General features: G+C 55.3%; 1 protein-coding gene across 1 annotated transcript in view; it reads right to left on the bottom strand.

Moving 5' to 3' along the window:
• The window catches only part of CAPN2 (calpain 2), a 44,334-nt gene extending 37,920 nt beyond the window's left edge, over positions 1-6,414 (bottom strand). Inside the window, exons 1-2 of the mRNA XM_037069347.1 lie at positions 5,976-6,414; positions 1,498-1,567 (exon numbers count right to left, since the gene is read on the bottom strand). Of these exons, the coding sequence (XP_036925242.1) occupies positions 1,498-1,567; positions 5,976-6,212 (307 nt within the window). The 5' untranslated portion in view covers positions 6,213-6,414. The remainder of the gene's footprint in view (positions 1-1,497; positions 1,568-5,975) is intronic.
• Between the last annotated feature and the right edge of the window lie 8,163 nt (positions 6,415-14,577).

Here is a 14,577-nt window from a genome sequence, read left to right on the forward strand (position 1 = left end):
CTGACCCACCACGCCTGTGGACTCTAGCTCGGGGGTTAACCACACCAGCCCCAATCAGACTGTGTGTGCCACGCAGGCCCCCACCTCAGCTGTGGGAGGACCTTAAACGGGTCACTCTCGGGACTCCAGGGTCCTCACCTGGAAAGTGGGAATACAATTGACCTTGGAATAACTCAGGGGTCAGGGACACTGACTTCTGCGTTAAAATCTGTGTATAGCTTTGACCTCTCCCCAAAACTTAACTATTAAGAGCCGGCTGTTCACCAGAAAAGCCGTAGTGATAACATAGTCTGTTAACACCTATTTTGTCTGTCACACACGTTATATACTGTGTTCTCACAATAAAGCTAGAGGAAATGTTATTAAACAGATCAAGAGGAAGAGAAACTACATTTACAGTACTATACGTATTTACTGAAAAAAATATGTACAGTATTTATGTGTACAAGTGGACCCAAGCAGGTCCAACCTGTGTCATTCAGGGTCAGAGGCAATCACCCTACCTCAGAGATTTTGCTACCGCAGCTCAGTCTCTGGCACACAGTTTACACTCCGTAAATCTTAGCTGTTACTATTCTGAGTATCAGAACCCCTTGGCAGGCCAGCAAACGAGGTCCAACCCAAGATGGTCAACTGTGTTACCGATGGACTGGTTTGAGGAGAGAGCTGAACTGGCTGGAACAAGGGTTCCATCGATCCGATCAGGTGGGGGGCCTCGGCGATCGTAGGCCGTATGTACTGAGTCGGAAAAAATGGACGGTGGATTCTATGAGACTCGTAAGTAGTGATCCCAGGTCTCGTTGGAGACTTCTTCCCAGAAGCCCGGGGCGCTCTCAGCCCAGCTCAGAGGCTGCAGGCTCCCTTCTCAGCAGACGGGATAAGAGATCAGAGCTCAGCCTCACAGAGCCGAGTGAGGGTTGCAGACCCTCGAGATTCAGTGCCCCTGGGACTCTGGGTTAAAATGAGCATTGCACCCGCCTTTGCTGCAGTTCGTGCTGTGCCCCACTGTGGTGGAACTGTGGTGGCGCTGTGGCGACCTGTCTTGCAAACACTGAGAACACTGGCGAGGACACTGGGGAGCACGCACGTAGGAGGGCTTCCTCTCCCTTCACACTGAGTCCCCATCCTGTTCCTGAGCTCCAGAGGGACTGAGGTGTGTCCTCCCACCTGGCCCTGGGCCCCCAGCCTGACTGTTTCCTGGGCCCCAGGAGGCGCAGAGACCAGGGGTGGCCCTCCGAGGTCCTCCAGCCGGAGCATCTCCGCAACCTCAATGACCAGTCCAGTGCAGGGGGTACTGCATGTTTGTGCAAATTGTGTGCCCCAGCACGAGGCCCCCAGAGGACAAGAAATTCCAGAAGCTTCTGGAAATGGAAACGGCCAAGCTGGTTGGGGAGGGGGAAAAGCCACCGATCACCCCTCACCCCTGACCCCTGCCACCCGCTGCCTTGCAGACAGGACCCCGTGGCCTGCTTTGCAGGCCGTCACGTTGTCACTCACCCAGGGCTCCTTGGCAGATGTCGGTGCGGGTGGCTCCTCCGAGAATAAACTGAGGATCACCGCAGATCTCCTGGGAACGAGACCCACAAAGTGCCGTCAGTCTGAGGGGCATGTGCTTTCGTGGTTACGGTGCCTGAGTTCCCATCAGGGACGTCGCACCCCTTCTCCCCCACCCTCCCCTCTGGGGCAAGCTTGGCAGGTACAGATAGAGGACCCTGAGGTCCCTTCCTCACCCCTGCTTCATGGGCCCCCAGGGGTGCTGGGGGACACTCCTGGCCAAGAAGGAGAGACTTGGCCAGGGCTCCAAACTGCCTGGAGCCTGCGTCCTCACGCTGGTTCCTCGGGCCACATCAGCATCCAGTCCGACCTCCTCTGTGGGGGCCGTGAGCCTGTCCACACACACTGGAGCTGGCTGACCAGCACGCTAGCCCCTTTCCTCTGTCCCTGCATGTCATTTGCTTCACTTGCCTAGAATTCCTCCCTTTCCCATCCTCTTCTCTCCTTTTCTACATCTCACCATATTTCAAGACTCAGCACCGCCTCCTCCATGAAGCCCTCCTTCACAGTCCAGCCAGCTTCACTCATCCCTATGATTCGGGGTCTGGAGTACTTATACTGTGCAACTGGGCTTCTTCAGCTGAGCACTGTCTGGTGCTGCCGATGGACATCCCTCTGCTCTCCTGGCACTCACCCACGTCTTCGGGGCCGGGCAAGGTGTCTCGCTTTCTGGATTTGTCTATGGGGCCATGGCAGGCCTGCATTGTGGACCTGCTGTGTGTCAGCATGGGACGTGGGGCTTTAGCTCATGAGGTCCTCTCAGGACACAAGTCCTGTCCCCACGTTACAGGTGAGGACACAGGCTGAGGGGGTGAAGCAGTGTGTCCAAAGTGATGCTGCTCCCAAGTTGCAGAGAGCACCGGGACAGAGGTGAGCTTCCTGGTGCAAAATGTGCATTCTCTCTGCCCCTGCGCTGCCTCTCGTTGACCAGCAACACATCTCCACAGCTGCGAAAAGCGGCAGCCTGGTGGGAGCCGCCCTGAACAGTCCTGGCCCCTCGGCGAAGCAGCTTCCTGATTCTGCAGAGCCCCACCCAAAGCCACAGAGGAAGTCAGGGCATCCACCGGGCTTCTCTGGGCCTGGGCAACTTCATGGGGCTCCACCCACACCCTCGAGAGCCCGTCTGCCGAGCAGAAGCATTGCCTGGGCGAGCCCCGTTCGTCCATCTGTCCGTCTGTCCCGGAACCAGAGTGTGCAGCCCAGCACATTCCTCTGCATTGTCTCCCCGCTGCTCAGGGCGGTCCGTTTGGCAGATGACAGGGACGAGGAGAAACCCAGGCCAGCGCTGCGTGAGGCCTGCCAGCCAGGCACTTACACAGCTGAGGCAATGACCGGGGCTTGGGGCTGGCAGCCGGAGAATCGAATTGATAATCCTGAGTGTGCCAAGCTTTTACCCCACAAGGATTTTTCCATTAGGTTTCAGAAACTTTCCTCCACCTTTGGCAGCCTCTCCAAAGAAGGCAAGGTTCAGAGTGGCGTTCAGAGAGAATTCGGAAGGCAGAGTGGTGTGCACTGTGTGTAGGCTACGGAATTCAGTGTGGCTGTAACCGACCTAGGGGAGGGGCTGGGGGCTGGGGCTCTGGACGCAGACCACCTGGGTTCGAGTCTCGGCCACTTTGTGGGTTCGGTGACCCTGCAGGTGACTTCTCTTCAAGCCTCAGTGTCCTCATCTGTAAAATGGGGGCAGCGGTGACAAATGTACCCTACGACCTAGGGTTGCTGTGAGGGCTCAATGAAAAAACTATGTAGACAAACCCCGGTAAACACTCTATAACAATGACCTGTTATTGTTATTATTACCGAAGACGATGATAATCACCAGACTTGGAGGCAGGAGGAGGCTGATTCAGCCAGCTGAGTATCAGCAGGTCCTAAACCTCCCAGGGGCCTGGTTGTCCACCAAGGAAAACATGGGGACTGACCGGTGCTGTCCTTGGATATCGCTGGCTCTCTCCTCGCCGAGCTGCTGCACCGACGACTTGAGAAGTTTCCCCTCCAGCCTCCTTCCCCTCCCGGAGCCCTCCTCCACCTACGTGGGGAACCCCCGTCTCGAGAAGGCGCAGTGCCCACTCACTTCCTCGGGGACTGTTTGACGATCTCTTCCCCACCTTGGTCGTTGCTCCCTTCCTCCCCAGTGGCCCCACTTACGCCACATTCCAGTTGCTCTCCTCCAAAACCATAGCCTCTGAAGGCCAGGCTCTACCCTAGTTCCCGGGCTTCCTCCTTCCCTTCCCAAGGCACCTCCTGGAAGGAGCAGACCACATCCTGTACCACAGTCTGTACCTTCATCTGGAGTCTCTAACAGTGTGGCGTCCACCTGTTGGAATCCTATCCCACCCCAAGGCTCTGTTAAGTCACCAACGACTTTCAAAGGTCCCAGGCCAGGGGACACGGTGTTGCTTCCCGGGCCGACCCTAACCACAGTGGTGTTTAAGAAGCCAGGGCGGAAGCAGAGGGCCTTGGTGGGCTGTGGGCTTTGCGTGCCCACAGGCTGGGTGCTGCCCTGGCTTCACTCCGACCCCCGTGTGAGCAGACAGTTCACCGCCCCCCAAGTTTCGGTTTCTGTACCTGCTGAATGGACCGTAAGAGCCCCAGGCTCCCTTGGCCCTGCAGAGCTCAGCCTGCCCTACCTCGGAATGGCTCCTGTTCTGTTTCCCTGGCTCGAAGTCCCACAGGTATTTCCAACTATTGGGTGACCTGCCTCCCTTCACTAGCCCCTAGCGAGACTATTTATCTGTACCATGAGAAGGCAGTGCACACAGTATATACACAGTTAGGTTATTAGTAGTTTAGAGGCAGAAACTATATGCGCTGCGCCTGGCATACAGTAGGCATTCAATAAATGCTTATTGCATGCATGAAAGAATAAGTGAGCGTGCAAGTTCACTTTGGAAACTGTAAAGTGCTGTACAAATGTGAGGCGACTAAAGTCTCTTGTTCACTTTCATCTGAGGCTTGTTACAATCCTGCTTTTCATTCATTCATTCATTCATTCATTCATTTGTTCCACCAATTGTCACTGTCTTGCGGTTCACGGGTGGATCCCAGGCATTTAGGACAGTGCCTGGCACACCCTAGGCTCTCGGTAAATATTGCTGTGTGAATGGAGACAGACTGTGGAAGGGCTCCGACTCCACCAGGCCCTGCGGGTATGTATTTACTGATGAATAGTATGCATGATTCCTGCAGTTCAGGGGTCGTTCAAACAAATACATGTAATTATGTTTATAAACTGTGAGAATGCTGCACAGGAAATCAGCAGGGTTTGTGGAAAGGAATAAAAAGTTAGGGAGGAAGCTGCTGAGAACAGTCAGGGACGATAACGTCGGGGAGGGGACACTGGACCATGCCCCAAAGAATGAGAGCAGGACAGACGAAACCAGGGAACCCGGGGAACCGGGGAACCGGGAAGGGGCAGCCCTGGCAGGTAAGAAGGCAGGACAGAGTGGTGCCTTCAGGAAGCTGGACGCGGCTGGGCCTCCTGAGTCAGTGGAGGGAGAGAAGATGTAGGCGCTTCTTCTAGAGGAAGGCATGGAGGCGCAGGGGGGACAGACTGTCTCAGGGCGAGTCACCACGCAGGTTAGCAAGAAGTGAACTCAGGTGCCCCTGTCCATGTGAGGTGGATCCAGTGGGGACACCATGGGAAACCCATGGACCAGCAGATTGGGGGGCCAGCTGCCCTAGACCTGCCAGGGCAAGGAGAACAGAGATACTGGGGGTGGGGTGGGGAGGTGGGGACAAGGGAGCTTGGAGGCCCCCCCCCCGAGGTTCCCAGGGAGGATTCTGGCCCAGTTGGACGTGGAACTGCTTCTCCACTCCACCTCCCCTGTCCTGTGTCACCAGCATGAATGGCATGGGGCCGTCTTCTCCACTCCCCTTTGTTAAATAAACAAGAAACTGGCTACATCTCACCGGGGCTGCATGAGACAACCCTTAGTCACCAAAGGACCAGGCTGTGGACTTGCCCCTCCCTGCAGCCAGCAGCACCCAAGTTAAGAACTAACTTTTCCTGCCCGAGGTGGCTGCCCACCGTCCTTTCCTCCCGACCCTCTTCTCCATGTCCCCCTAGCTCTCCTCGGGAGTGCAACAAAAGTCACCCCTAGGGTCCCTTCTGTCACTCTAGGTTTTGTGAAGTCCCTAGAACCGCCTGCCAATGGGATCTGAGGGCAGCGTCCAGCGGAGGGCCGTGGGTGGACGCGGGCCACAGGGGAGCGCCTCCGCCCTCCTGCACCGGGTAACGGGCTGGGCAGCCGCGGAGGTGCGCGCGGTCCCTGGATTGCGGGCTGCGGCTCGGCTCCAGTGCAGACTCATCCTCCACACCCCCTGCCCCGCGCCGCCCTGCCCTCCCGGGCCCCGGGGCCTGGCACCTCCAACGTCGACCCAGCACCCTCCTTGCCCCGAATCCAGCCCCCGCTTCCTACCGTGGGCCGCTTCCACTCGATGCCCCGCGTCTTGCTGGAGTGGGGTCCTAACTCTTTGAAGCCGAGGGAAGAGGCGAGGGCAGGGAAGGAGGGGTCCTGGAAGAGCACCCCGGCCTCCAGGCACTGGTTCCGCAGCTCCTCGTAGTCCTGGTTGAGGTACTTGACCGCCCTCTCGTGCGAGCCCAGCCCGTCGGCCGCCTCCCGGTCCTTGGCCAGCTTGGCCGCGATGCCTGCCATAGTGCCCTGCTGCGCGGCGATCGAGGTCGGGGGGGCTCGGTGCTGGGCTCCCGGGCTCGGTGCAGGGGCGCGGCCGGGCCTGGAGCTCTGCAACGGGACTGCGGGCTACGCTGCTGGCGATGATTCACCGCCCGGGAAGCGCCCTCCGCCTGGCGGGGTGTGGCCTCGTCGCTCCCGGCCTGCTCGGCAGCGGGCCCGGGACACAGCCCGCCTGCGCGCGGCCTGCGGCGCGCCGGTCGGAGGGACTAAGAGCTGGTGCTGCCATCTGCGGACGGCCCCGGGGTGGCTCAGCCAGCCAGGCAGACACAGGGGCTCCCGGACGAAAGTTGGGACGCACATCCAAAGCCTGTAGCCCTTTCCCACCTTCTGAGGAGAAAAGGTGGCCAAACCCGGGGGCTGGGGCACTTGTGATTCCCAAGGAAACACCCTGTGCGCCAGCAGGTCAGGGAGGGCCGTCTAAGAGGCTTCAGCTGCCGCCAGTTGGGGGCCACTGTCCTGACGGCAGTGCATAGGTGATCTCATTAAATCCTCCCAGCAAGTGGGTAAGAACGTCGCCCTTCTGCTATTGTCCCCATTCTACGGATGCCACCGCCAGGCAGGGCGAGGACTGAAGTCACCAAGGCCTGTTACAATCGCGGCGCACGCTGTTGCTGGCCAGCTCCTTGATCACCCGGGTTGGCAGATTTGCCAGATAAAAATGCATGTTCCCGGTTCCATTTGAATTTCAGACAAACCCTAATAATGTGTTTCAGTACAAGTGTGGGGGAAGAAGAAACTTCCCTCTCTCTTTCTAGGTTCTTCCGTGGGTCTAATAACGGAATGGACATGAGACAGGTCAATAAGACAAATAGCCAAATATAACTACGGACATACACGTGGAAACCCAGCGTACAGGGCAGGTGCAGAGGCAGGCAGGGAAGAGGTGGTGTAGGTGGCTTTTGGAGGTAAGGCACCAGGGGCTTCAGAACGGAGGGTGGACATTCTCAGGAACAGCACATGTGGAGCAATCATTCATTTGTCCTGCCCTTTATAGAAAGGTCAGAAAGATTATCCCTGATCGTCTTTAATGATAGGCAAGGCCACTGACTTAAATTCTTTGAGGGAGAGAGAGAAGTTTCTGAGGGCTCCATTGCCTTCAGCTCAAAGCAATTCACATGACAAAGCGGCACATTCTGGGGGGTCCTGAACCCTTCAAGGGCATGTTCCAAATGTACTCGAAAGGGCATGACCACCTGTAAGAAAGTATAGGCTGAGATCTTGTTAACTATCCTGCAGCCCCGTCCTTGCCTCGGCCCACCTGCAGGGCCTCTCCCCAAAGGTTCCCTCCTTCATTTCAAACGCATAAAAGAAGCTGCGAAACTGCCTTTCTCTACAGCATTTGAGATCTCGCTCCCCAGCGTATGTTGTCGGTTTCGGCTCAAATGAACTCATAACAACCCTCCGTAGGTGTGGACGTTTCTTGCATTCGCTGACTGGAGAGTTCTTCCGGTTGCAAAGGTCTTTCCCTCTGCACACCTGGCTGTGCTTTTATTTGACATCCTCCGTCCTCATCTGAGTCTGGGCACACGGCCTGAGGGGCAGGTACCACTGGCCCGCCGCCAGGCTCTGCTTTCTGTACCTGAACAGCTTCTCCCCAGCCCCGGGCCTCTCCTCGAGGCAGCCAGGACTGCTCAGAAAGGCCCAGAGCTGTCCTCAGCTACTCAAACTGATTTGCAATACACGGAGACTATTTCCCCCCGTCCTTGGACAAGACCCAGATTTTCAACCCGAATAAACACGCTCTTGGAACTTTTCAAAACCTCTCTCACAAATGCTGTTACACAGGATCACACAACAGCTCACTTTTCTCTGACCAGACAGCACTGGTCTCAGGCACACTCGGGCGGGTGCAGGCAGATGCACTCACCACGGCCTCACCCTTCACTGTGGGGAACCTTCCTGCAGGGGGGGGGCGGTGGGGGAGTCCCCAGCCCTGAGGGCAGTGGGTGAGTCAGAAGCAGCCAGATTGCCCAGAGCTCCCAGGGTGTGGGCCTTGCAGGTGTGTGTGTGTGTGTGTGTGTGTGTGTGTCTTGTGTGAAAGACAGGAGAGAATCACAGCCAGGCAGTCTTTTCTTTAGATGATTTCCTCCAGCGGAAAAGGAGAGGAAACAGCCTCCCAGGCCACCCCTCCACAGCCCTGGATGTTTGTGACAAGTCGGAGGCACAGGCCGCAGGCTCGGGAGATCCTGTGGGAAGTGGCATGTCCAGGCACCGGCCCCTAGGCACCATGCTTTCCGCATATTTCATCTTCACCGCCAGTCAAGGGAGACCTGCCTTTCCCAATGCGTGGACGGGAAAGGGGAGGCACACCTGGCCCCACGCCCCAGACCGAAGGCCTGTCCCACTGCCTTCCCGGGTGAGGAGGGCAAAGGGGATAGCAGGGGCCCCGTTGTCACTAAGGCTGAGGCCCAGGAGAAGCCAGTCTTTTCTCCTCCCTTGCTGGGGTCAGAGATCAGAATTCAAAGGACTCAGAGGGGATATGAACTGACTAATGTCCCAACGAACGGTTGTTTTTCAGAGGCCTCTCCCTTTCGGAGCCCTCAGTAGCCAGTGAGCAGCGGAGCTGGAATCTGAGCCCCAGGCTGCATTTGGGAACCTCTGCCCTAGGTGTGGGGCCATGCAGTTTGCAGAGCAGGTGGGGTGAAAACAGGCGCTCTGACCCTCGTCGTCAGCACGCTGCCCCCCCAGTGGCCACACGACTGAGGGCTGTCCCCACCCTGAGTCCAGCCAGGGCTTCCCCGTCTCACCTCTGTCTCCTGTGGCTGCCCCGGCATGTTGCCCTCCCCTGCACCCCCGAAAACCTTTCTTCCCTCTCCTTCCTCCACAGACACCCCCTTCTCCTGTGTTTCTCTCCAGTTCCCTGCTCCCCTTTCTCTGCCTGGCCCTTTGTGCAGCTTGTTCAGGCCTTTTTTTTCCCTTCCTCAAACTCACCTGCCTCAACATCTCTGCTTCCAACTTCCCGGTGATGGAGTCGCCTATGGGCGCAGAGGGTGCCTGGGGCAGAGTAACCAGGGCACTACCCCTCCCCCCAGCTGCCGCTCCTTCCTTCTCTGGAGCTACTTTTGATTTGTTACTCGTTTTCTTTCCTCTGCTCAATATATATACACTGTTCTATGGACTTAAATTTGTTTATTTGTTAGAATATTCACTTGGGCTTCCAGACACAGGTAGCGATGCTTAATGGTACCCAAGCCATTGTCCAGATGATTTAAGGATTTTATTTACTTATTTTTAGAGAGGAAGGAAGGGAGGGAGAAAGAGAGGGAGGGAAAGATCAATGTGTGGTTGCCTCTCACGTGGTCCCCCTAGTAGGGACCTGGCCCACAATCCTGGCATGAGCCCTGACTGGGAATCGAACCTGCGACCCTTTGGTTTGCGACCCTTTGGTTCACAGGCCAGCACTCAGTCCACTGAGCCACACCAGCCAGGATGTCCAGGTGATATTTGTAACTTAAATCTGCATAGGACATAAAGCCTGGAGAGAGATTCCTTTGCATCAACTCTTCTTTGGATGAGCCCGGGCAGCTGCAGAGCCCACCCCAGGCTGGCACGGTCTGAGTGTTCGCCTCTGAGCCTCCTTCCTTCCCGAGAGGCTCTGCCCCGCCGGGTCCAAATAAGGCAATATTACAAACGGGGCCTCTGAGCAAAGCCTGGGTCTGAGTCACCCCTCAGGGATGTGGCCACACAGCGTCTGACTCAGAGCGGGGAGCTCCTGCCGCTCTTTGCAGCAGGAAGGAGAATCACGGACGAAACAGGCTCAAGGAGGAGGAGGAGGGCAGGACCGGCTCCTCTTATCTAACTGCTGGAGATGAGGAGGCCCAGGCCAGCAGAGGGCTGTGACCACACGGGAGGCCCGGGCCAGCATGGGGCCTCGGATACCCAGAGCGGGCGGCCCATCCCGGCGCCCGATCTTCAGGCTGTGCCCAGCCTCTGCTGGGGCATAGAAGGTGCTGCGGGGCCCCGTCTTCTGCTCCGGCCGGGTTAGGCTGCGGAGCCCTGGGCTCCTGACTCATACGCAGGAGGGAGTGTCTGGGAGGAATTTGCTTCCACCCCAGCAGTCTAGGGAGTGATCAAAAACGCACGTCACATCAAGACCTCAGTGCCCTGGGATGTATATTCTGTGATGGGTGAATACACATCGGAAAGCACAATGATGAATAATGAGAGTATCACCTTGGCACTTTTGTGTGACTTCTGTTACAGCTCGGAGGAGCAGGCAGTAGAGACCTTGACGTGTCTGGTCACCTGCTGGCCTGTAACGGCCTGTAAGGGACTGACTGAGAGGGACTGAGAGGGACTGAGAGGGACCGCGCCTTCCTTACTCGCCTGTAATCCTGGCAGCGCGTGTGACACCTGCTGGGTCCTTGGTAACGGTTTATTGAAGGAGGGATCACAGACAAAGCCACCCACGCACGGCAAAGTGTGCCCTGCCTTGTCCTCAGCCACTGTGTCTTTAAGGGCCGAGCCACTGAGACGAGGTGGGGACGAGCTGCCTGGGCCCTGTGTCCTGCTCAAGGGGCCCTTGCTCAGGGAGTTCTGAGGAGTCCGGATTTAACAGCTTCCAGGATTGTTTCCGGCATCTGTGTTTAGGGTGGGGCGGGGTGCGTCTTCCCTGTGACTGGGGGAGTCAGGGTGGGGTCCTGGGGAGCTGGGCTCCAGGGGAAAGGCGACAGGAGTCTCAGCTGAAGGCCCTGCCCTGCCTCCAGGGGGCTGCACTGGTCCACCTCGAAGGTACGGGAGCTGGGGCTGGTGTTGGGGGGCGGGGTAGGGTGGAGACCCCTCTGGGGGTCTGCTTGGGACCACACTGACCATCGACACACAGCCTGGCCATTTCGAGGCCAACCACAAAGTACTGGGAAAGGGTGAAAACACAGGGAAATTCATGGGAGTTTGTGCCCGGGGATGGAGGTGGGTGTGTAAGGAGCGGGTAATGGCGGTGTTGTGGTGAGGGCGGCAAGAGGAGGCCAGAGGTGAGGCCAGGAGGTGGGGAGGGGCCAGATTCTGCGGGGCCTTGAAAGGACAGCGAGGGAGCCACTGAAGCAGGTGAAGGAGGTGACCATCTGGCCAGGCTGGGCAGGGAAGGGGCCGGGGTGTCCTGGTGCCGCAGGCCCTGAGCCCGACCACAGGTATGTCTGGCCCTGAAGGCTTCTTCCTGGAAGCAGCACTGACCAGGACTGCAGACCCCCAGCCCGTCCAGTCTCCCCAGAGCCTGCTTGCCCCTCATAGGAGGCCTGAGGGACAAGAACTTGACTCTTTAGGAGACACTGATCTTCCAGTTTCCTCCACGATGCTCTTCACTCACAGACGATCGGTGTGCTCATTTCTGTGGAGCGGGGTGGTCTCTCTGAGTCTCTGACGGTGGTGAGGGTCACAGGGCTTCCTGGACAGCAGCCACAGGCCTCTCTGAAAGTCTCCCTGTGACAGTGACAACGTGTGAACAGGGGTGGGGACGTCACCGGTGGGACAAGGGGAAATGGCACCTCACGAGGCCTTTGGGTGTCCTGTTGGTTCCAGCATCTGGCCACACGCAGCCTGGAGAAACCCCACGTAACAGAGGGGGGCTTCACCTCCAAAGGATGCTTCTTCAGGGGGCCTCGGGTCCTTTCTGTAGAGAACAGTATTTACGTGTTCACTCTTTTAAACTTTTAAGTATTTATTTATTTGAGAGAGAGAGAGGGAGGGAGACTGATGTGCTGTTCCATTCATTTACGTGTTCATCGGTTGATTCTTGCATGTGTCCTGACCAGGAATTGAACCCACAACCTTGGCATATTAGGGCAACGCTCTAACCAACTGAGCTACCCGGCCGGGACGGAGAAGGATATTTAGAAACAAAGATCTTGGTGCTTATCGCCACAGAGGCACCAGTGAGCTCAGGCCTTCACGGCAGGCAGTGTCTGTCTCCTCTTTATACAGAGGACATTGTCATGCTCCTGCTAGCAAGCCCGCCCAAGGACTTCACTATGCTTTAGGGAAGCACCTCTGCGTGTGATCTGTTATTTGCTGTTGCGTAGGGCCCAGGCTCTGCAAAGTTACGTGTTAATGTGTACGTTTTTGTCTAGTACAGAGGCAAATAATTTTTTCAGGTTAAAAAAAAAAAACTAACAAAAACTAAAACCAAAACCAAAAAACCCCAAACCAACCAAAAACAAACCCTTCCAATCCTAAAGTTTATAGTTTTATTGTCCTGTGTGACATTTAGCAGTTTTGTGTGTACTCCAGACATTTCAATGCTCATTATTCTGCACCCAGGGTCTTAAGTTCTCTCTAAACCAACTTTACCAACTGCTGGTTCTCTCTTAATTGGGTGAAGTAAGTTATTTAAAAAATAGGTAAATAAGTCACTCTCACTTTATGAAAGTGGGTAAGGGAAATGGAATTTTAACTGATGAAAAACTGTACTCGACCTTCAATCAGAAAGCAGCGCCCTGTGGTTGGCTGCGAAGCCTCCTCCTTCCAGATTTGTGGTTCCCTTTCTCAAGGTGGAGGAAGGCCCCCCCCCCCCGTTCTTTAACTGCTTCGTCATCCCTCACTCTCTCTCTTGAGTGGCCTGCCCACACCACCGTGAAGGTGAAAACAACTCACCATTGCTCTGACTTGGTTTATAGAATTTCTTGGTCTCAGTTGAGCATAGTATATGCTCCAAATGCTGTTGGCAAGATTTCTTGGGTTAGTTCTTTTCCCCCGCCTTTCCAGGAGGCCCTGGGTCTGAAATCTGTTTACAATGGGGGCTGGTTTGGTTCATTCCTCTCCCCTGAGCTAGAGCTTTACTAACAAGTCTTCACTTTGTTTTTGCACGAGATGGCTGTATAAATAGAAATATCACGTATACAAGTCACAGAACGTAAAAAACCAGAAGTTTGACTGTTGATACTCTCCCAGGAGGTTGCATTCACTTTACCAGCAGCCCATTTTCTCTAGCCTTGTGCTAATATCCCAACTTCACATTAGTTCCTTTCACCGCACGTGGAAAACAACAGTATGGGCACATTTTAATTAACTGCAGGTGTTTTTCTCCGCTTAGAACCCCGAGACACTGACATCCCTCTGGAGGACCCCAGGCACTGGAAAGCAGTTCCAAATCGCTAGAGCCGGGCCTTCGAAGCCGGTCTCAAACAAGAGGTTGAGTGGAGCGTCTGATGGTTTAGTTTTGTATGTGCTTCCGGTAGTGAGGGAGGTTTTTTTAGTGACTCAAATAAATGACATCTACCTTGAAGTTTTTAATAGCTGGGCTGTGTGTGTTGTTCACATTTGTGTCAGGAAGAAGATGCTAACCAAACGTAACGCTGGGTAAAACCTGGAGTTTATCTTCAGGCTACTGGTTCCCCACCTCACCACCCTTCCCCTTCTTAATGGTCTTCGCTCTGTTTTCCATGCATCCAGGACCCCTGGCATCTCTTCTGACACATTTTAAAACCTTATTTCATAAAAGGATCTAAAAGTTCATTCACATTAAGGTGTAAAAACCTGAGAGTAGATTACAGTAAAGCTTCTCTGTCTTCTAATGCCTACGAGAGAACCAAGTTAGTGGTCCATGATCGCCCCCTGCAGGCCAGCTACCTGCATGCCAGATTGCCCCCTGCAGGCCAGAATTTCAAGGTTCCCAGCAAAATGACAATGTGGCCACATTCATCAAAACTCAGGGGGGAAAGTGCCCTTACAATACAAAGCTTTTTTTAAAATTTAGAAATATTTTTTCTTATAAAATATAATAAGGGTAACGGTGATACATGAGAAACAACATAAACTTCTGAATTGCAAAAAAATACCAGTTGTAGTGTCATAGTTTTATATAATACAACGAAGAATAATATTTATTAATTTGGCCTTATGAATGACTGTAAGAGTTTTCGGGCTGGCATTTCTGCCAATTCTCGGTGGGGCCATCGGAATGCACACTTTCTCAGTGGTGATAGCAGAGCGTCCAACTAAGCAAGTGTTGGCAGCTGGGCCCTTCCGACGTAGAAGCTGAGATGGAGTTTGACATGCAGAGTGTTTATTAGGGGCCGGTGTCTGAGAAGGGAAGCGGGAGGCTGCAATGAGATGCAGCTGTGACGAAATTTTGGCCTGTCCCCTGAGGTGTTCTGGACCACCCGTGACCCACAGGACCCTCCTAGGTCGGCCGCAGTGTCTTCATGCTCCTGCTCCCATCAGCCCTCCACTGGCTGATCGTCTCCTCATGGTGTCACTGAACTCGTGTCTCTAACCCAGTGGCGTTTCCCTGGGGGTCATATTGCTTCTCAGGGAACATTTGGCAGGGTCTGGGCATTTTCGGTCGTCAGGACTGCAGGCGTGCTACCCACATGTAGTAAGTGGGGACCAGGGA

This window comes from Sturnira hondurensis, unplaced genomic scaffold (genome assembly GCF_014824575.4).
Source record: "Sturnira hondurensis isolate 20B ecotype Veracruz unplaced genomic scaffold, ASM1482457v3 Scaffold0018525, whole genome shotgun sequence".
Classification (NCBI taxonomy): Eukaryota; Metazoa; Chordata; class Mammalia; order Chiroptera; family Phyllostomidae; genus Sturnira; species Sturnira hondurensis.